Raw genomic sequence first — 6000 nt, forward strand, 5'->3', positions numbered from 1 at the left:
CACCCTGAATACACCCTGAATAGTCCATGGATACAACTTGAATACACTCAGAATATACCCTGACTACACCCTAGATACAGGGTGCAGCTGCAGTTAGTGTCCGCTGGACTTCAAGGTCATGAAAGGTCGTCTGTAGTAATTCAACACTGACAGCAAGCTCACTGCGACCTCCAGAGATCAAAGGTTAGCTCCACATTTGGCAGGCGGTAACGTTAGCCTCATTGATTCAATGCTTCTTCATCTCGCAAAGAGCTCGTCTTCCTCCTGTCCTGATGCTCTGTTTCACGTCCAATTTTGTTTGGGATTTTGATAAAGATAAAGATGGGTTCTTGTTTTACCTTGGACTCAAAGAGCTCACAGCAGTTCTCCATCTCAGCCATGTAGGGGTCGCAGTAGATGAGGATCTGCTGAACTTCTATCTGCAGAGTCAATGATGTTGACATCTTAGCTTGAAGCCCGTCAGTTTGGTTACATGGTACATGGTTCTTATTTGCTATGATTGGAATTGGCTGTAGAAAACCACAAGGAAGTGTTTGTGTACTGGGCAGTACATGGAAGGGAATACCACAGCTGATTGAAAATTATGCTTTAAAGCAGGAGGAGAGTGACTGCGGTGGGAGTTCTGCTGCTGCTATAAAATATAAATTAGATAAATGAATGTAACGGTCTTTTGAAGGTCAGGAGGAGTAAAACCTTCAATTTAAAGCTTTTAAAAAGTTGACTAATTAAAATGACGTTCAACATTAAGTTTAATTTCGTCCTGAGGAGCTCTGGATCTGAGGAAGGTGAAATGAAAGATTATCTTGGCAACGTAGAAAGATTATTTGAGCGAAATGCTTTGGATTAAGAATAACGCGGATCACAGAACATTAACCGATCAAACTGCACATTGACGATGTTCGTACGTCGATGGGGCGTCCATCTTGGACCCTGGTTGTGATCAGCGTGCGGCCGTTGGTTTCCATGGTTTCTGTGTGGGCGGTCAGGCGGCGCTCCACCAGCGTGCAGTCCACAAAGACAGAAACCATGTCGCTCTGGACAGAGACGCTCAGCTTGTGCCACTGGCGGTCAAACAGGACGTGGAGCTCGCGGCTCCTGAAGGCATAGTGCAGCGGCACTTTCTCAACGCTGCGGGCTGAGATCTCCACCTGCCGCCGGGCACCGTCCACAGAGACTGACACCTGAGAGAAGAAGAACTCAGAGAAGAAGTCACGGAAGAAGAACCCAGAGAAGAAAGCATCAGAGAAGAAAAACCCAGAGAGCTCTTCATTCCTCTCAGAAGGTCGAGCTCTGGAACCCCCAACCCACCTGGTTCTCTCCTGTTTGGTCGAACACCTGCCAGAGGAACCAGCGCTCCTTCTTGGTTGTTCTCCGCAGGCGGAAAATGGTCGCCAGGGAGTATTCACCAGGTAGTCCGTTTGGGAATACCAATCTGGAAAAGTGAAGAAGAAGAAGAATCACTTTACATTCCATGACCCATCTATCACTATCTAGGAGCAGTGGGCGGGATAGCACGGTGTAACCAACTCCAGTTCTCGAGCTGATGCCTTGCCTAAGGGAGGCAGGAGTCTACAGTATATCTCTGACGTGCACGTCTTCAGGGAGAAATCCAGAAGAAACCCACGTGAACATTGAGGACATGCTGCAAAGAAAGGCCCCAGCCAGGTTCCAACCCAGAACCTTCTAACACCAAATATCCTCCAATCAAAACATCAGAACTTCATCGAATGTTACCATCGAAACTTCCGTCAACACAATATGTAAGAGGCCGATAAAAACTGCAATTTTAATTCCTTATGTAGCATGTGTACAGATATAAGCTTCATTATCCAAGGAGAGTGGCACAGTGGAGTCCTGCTTCACACCAATAAACTGGATCAATAAAGTATTTCATCATTTAGCTGCACATCCATGCACATCCCATTAATAAACCACATTCAAGTAGTCGTCTTGGAGCCATCACATCCTCACATAGGACCAACATATACAGTATATATATATATATATATATATATACAGTGTGTGTATATATATATACATATATACATATATATTTACATATATGTACACACACATATAAATATATATACACACAGATTATATGTATAATATATGAAGCTGCTGCAGAGACACCAGCATCATATTTCTAATTATACCACAACAAGCTGCAGTTTATTCTCAGGGATAACTTTGACGCTCCCCGCGGAACATAAGGACAATAGAACGTTTTAACCTTCACGCCGAGCCTCATTGGCTGAACGCCAAATAAGGGTTGTGGTACCGTAATGCTTTAAAGGGAAGGTGCAACTGGCATAATAGAAATGTAATTAATCATGATCAGCCCAAACAAAAGCAGAATGCAGCGATAAGGTTGTTAGGGAGGGCAGAGCCTGCAGATCATCCGAGTGGAACCCCCCACACTCCTCCCACTTCTTCTGCAGAACCCAACACGACTGAAATGACAAGCGCTGTGTTGGAGGTGGAGCTGGAGGCTGCTCACTGTGTTAGAGGCAGAGCTGGAGGCTGCTCACTGTGTTGGGGGCGGAGCTGGAGGCTGCTCACTGTGTTAGAGGCAGAGCTGGAGGCTGCTCACTGTGTTAGAGGCAGAGCTGGAGGCTGCTCACTGTGTTAGAGGCAGAGCTGGAGGCTGCTCACTGTGTTAGAGGCAGAGCTGGAGGCTGCTCACTGTGTTGGGGGCGGAGCTGGAGGCTGCTCACTGTGTTAGAGGCAGAGCTGGAGGCTGCTCACTGTGTTAGAGGCAGAGCTGGAGGCTGCTCACTGTGTTAGAGGCAGAGCTGGAGGCTGCTCACTGTGTTAGAGGCAGAGCTGGAGGCTGCTCACTGTGTTGGGGGCGGAGCTGGAGGCTGCTCACTGTGTTGGGGGCGGAGCTGGAGGCTGCTCACTGTGTTAGAGGCAGAGCTGGAGGCTGCTCACTGTGTTGGAGGCGGAGCTGGAGGCTGCTCACTGTGTTAGAGGCGGAGCTGGAGGCTGTGTGCTGCCCTGACCACTGCTGTGTTCTGTGTATTTATGCAGTATTACACAGTTTGCTCTCTGAGCTGAGGTTTTTAATTCACCTTGGATACTAATAGTATGCGCGTACTAATATAGTCTAATACACCAAGAACACCCTTGACACAGGAGGAGATTCCTGAATTCTACTTCTACAAAAACTACATCAGGAACATTGCAGGACACATAAAGAACACGGAAATATACAATCTGCTTCCTGTCCGACCAAACAATCATCTGCTTCCTGTCTGACAAACCAAACAATCGTCTACTTCCTGTCTGACCAACCAAACAATTGTCTACTTCCTGTCCAAACAGCCCATCCTGCGCCAGTACAGTAGAAAACTAAAGCATGTCAACCAATCACAAGCAGCTTCTTACATTTTACAATCAATGTTATTTCCCGTTTGTGATTGGATGGATTGAAACGTTATGAATGAAATGAGACATTTTAATGATGAAAAGTCTGGAAACGGCGTCTAATGTTGATGGGATGTGGATTCATAAACACCTGCATCCAGAACCTGGACCGAGCTGATCACTTACCATAATCCACCGTGACTCATTGACACATTTATTGATCCCGAGTGTTGTGTGGAGTGATCCTGAGTCATGTTTCATGGAGGAATTACAAGGTCATGTCCAGCAGGAAGCAGCTGTTTCAGATTGAGATGAACATAAAGCAACTTCACTCATCTCAGCTGTTCACTATTCGATGTTTGCTTTGAACATGTGTGTGGTCGTCTCATGGTGAACCAATCACTACCTGCCGGTGTTTCCTGATTGACGCTGGAAATGAGGAACTATGTAAAACAACATGAACCAGAGGTCTTCTAAATGGAACAATACAAGGTGCACTGAGCCTACTGGTCCTCTGCAGGAGCCTCAAGATGGGGGGGCGGGTTGGAAGGGGGCTGATCATCTGAGCAGGTGACCATCTAACATCTCACCATCTAACCTTCTGACCAGGTGACCATCTAACATCTAACCATCCGACAATCTGACCAAGTGACCATCTAACATCTCACCATCTAACCTTCTGACCAGGTGACCATCTAACATCCACCATCTGACAATCTGACTAGATGACCATCTGACCAGGTGACCATCTAACCATCTAACCATCTAACCAGGTGACGATCTGACCAGGTGACCATCTTACATCTAACCATCTGACCAGGTGACCATCTAGCATCTAACCATTTAACCATCTGACCAGGTGACCATCTGACCAGGTGACCATCTAACATCTAACCATCTAACCATCTGACCAGGTGAGCATCTGAAATCCATCCACTCACTGTGTGGGTTTGATGAGTGGACTGCTTCCCAGGCGGAACGTCTCTCTCTCCTCCGTCATCGTTCCCTTTCTCTGGAGAAAGGTCTCCGTCAGATCAAATCCTTGAACGAGGAGCAGAGAGTCAAGCATCAAAACGTCAGAAAGAGAAAATAATATGTTTAAAAGAAGCTCTTTGACTGACCTGAGATCGTCAGAGGACGATCCAAACTGTCGGAAAACCTCCGTCCTTCCACCGGCAGCAGAGGACAGAGAGGATCTGGAAGAAAGACGGAGATGTTCCACACCTTGGAATGAACCAGATCAGAAACAAGCTGCTCATCAAATACATATCTACATCTCACTGTGGCAGTCCTACCTGCCACACGCTACCCGAGTGGTGTATTCAGAGACACACACAGTTTATTGTAGAGAGTGGGCTAGGTGGAGCAAGCCCCTGAGCAGATAGACACTTGTCATAACAAGGCTCCTCTCCTGAGTGTGTGTGGGGATGGGAGTTTTACCGGTTGCTCGTTAGACCAATAAACAAACCACAGGTGTACAACCACACTGATCCTGGGCCCAATCACCTAGACCCAGGAGCACAATCACTCATACACAATAATTCAAAATGGAATATTTATTATTATCCAGATCTCAGATCAGTTCTTCCAATCGCACGATGCAAAATAAATTTAGACTTCACTGTAAATTTATCTTCTGCTGTCAAATTGGAATAAAATCTCATCGAATGAAATAAAATAAGACTCTAGACGCAGCCACGCATCACTCTTTTATTTATTCAGAAACTAAGAAATATTAAAAAATTTATGTTAAATCCCCCACATCAAACCTTCACGCTTCGGTATTAGGCTCAAATTGATTTGAAGAGAAGTTTTTTTCTCTTAGAGTAAATTAATTTTCTTTAAGCTTCCTCATCAGAGGAGGTTCTGGAAAGTCCTGTTCTGAGAAGACAAAACCTAAAGTTGTGTGAGACCAAGTGAAGTTCCTCCAAAAGCTGCATGACCTCTGAGGACCCCCATGAACCCCCATGGACCCCCATGGACCCGCACGGACCCGCATGGAGCTCCAGCTCCTCACCTGGTCTTTCCATCGCCCCAGTCCCAGAAACCAGGTTTCCCAGGTAGAGCAGAGCGATGCATCGGAGCAGGTTCCTCATGTCCCTCATGCTGGAGACTCTGCCGAACAGAAGGAACAAGTACTATATACTACAAAACCTGAATACTACACCACCTAAATACTACACATCAGAATAAGACACCACATAAATACTAACCACTCAAATACTATACCATCTAAGAAGAAGAAGAAGAAGAATCTGTAATTGTCATGCAACACACCACACATGCACATGCACACGCACACACACACATGCACATGCACACACACACACACACACACACACACACACACACACACACACACACACACACACACACACACACACACACACATGCTTTGGATGGTGCCGGTGAAATGGTTCCTCTGCATTTAACCATCCAGGCTAGTCCTTCCTCAGGGGGGCAGCCAGGAGCAGTGGGCAGTGTTCGTCGACGCGCCCGGGTAAGTACTACACCATCTAATTTCTAAACCAGCTAAATGTTACACCATCTGAATACAACAGCACTTTAACACAAGGCCACCTAAATAATACCCCACCGAAATACTTCAAAACCTAAATACTACACAATCGT

The 6000-nt window shown here is 46.1% G+C and overlaps 1 protein-coding gene across 1 annotated transcript in view; it reads right to left on the reverse strand.

The window, feature by feature from the left end:
- The window catches only part of LOC307242175 (uncharacterized protein), a gene marked incomplete at its 3' end in the record, with an annotated part of 106586 nt that extends 101120 nt beyond the window's left edge, over nucleotides 1-5466 (reverse strand). The window contains exons 1-6 of the mRNA XM_080016507.1: nucleotides 5387-5466; nucleotides 4491-4565; nucleotides 4311-4410; nucleotides 1309-1432; nucleotides 906-1181; nucleotides 339-419 (exon numbers count right to left, since the gene is read on the reverse strand). Of these exons, the coding sequence (XP_079872633.1) occupies nucleotides 339-419; nucleotides 906-1181; nucleotides 1309-1432; nucleotides 4311-4410; nucleotides 4491-4565; nucleotides 5387-5465 (735 nt within the window). The 5' untranslated portion in view covers nucleotide 5466. The remainder of the gene's footprint in view (nucleotides 1-338; nucleotides 420-905; nucleotides 1182-1308; nucleotides 1433-4310; nucleotides 4411-4490; nucleotides 4566-5386) is intronic.
- Nucleotides 5467-6000: the final 534 nt, after the last annotated feature.

Source organism: Zeus faber (genome assembly GCF_960531495.2).
Source record: "Zeus faber genome assembly, chromosome: 16".
NCBI lineage: Eukaryota > Metazoa > Chordata > Actinopteri > Zeiformes > Zeidae > Zeus > Zeus faber.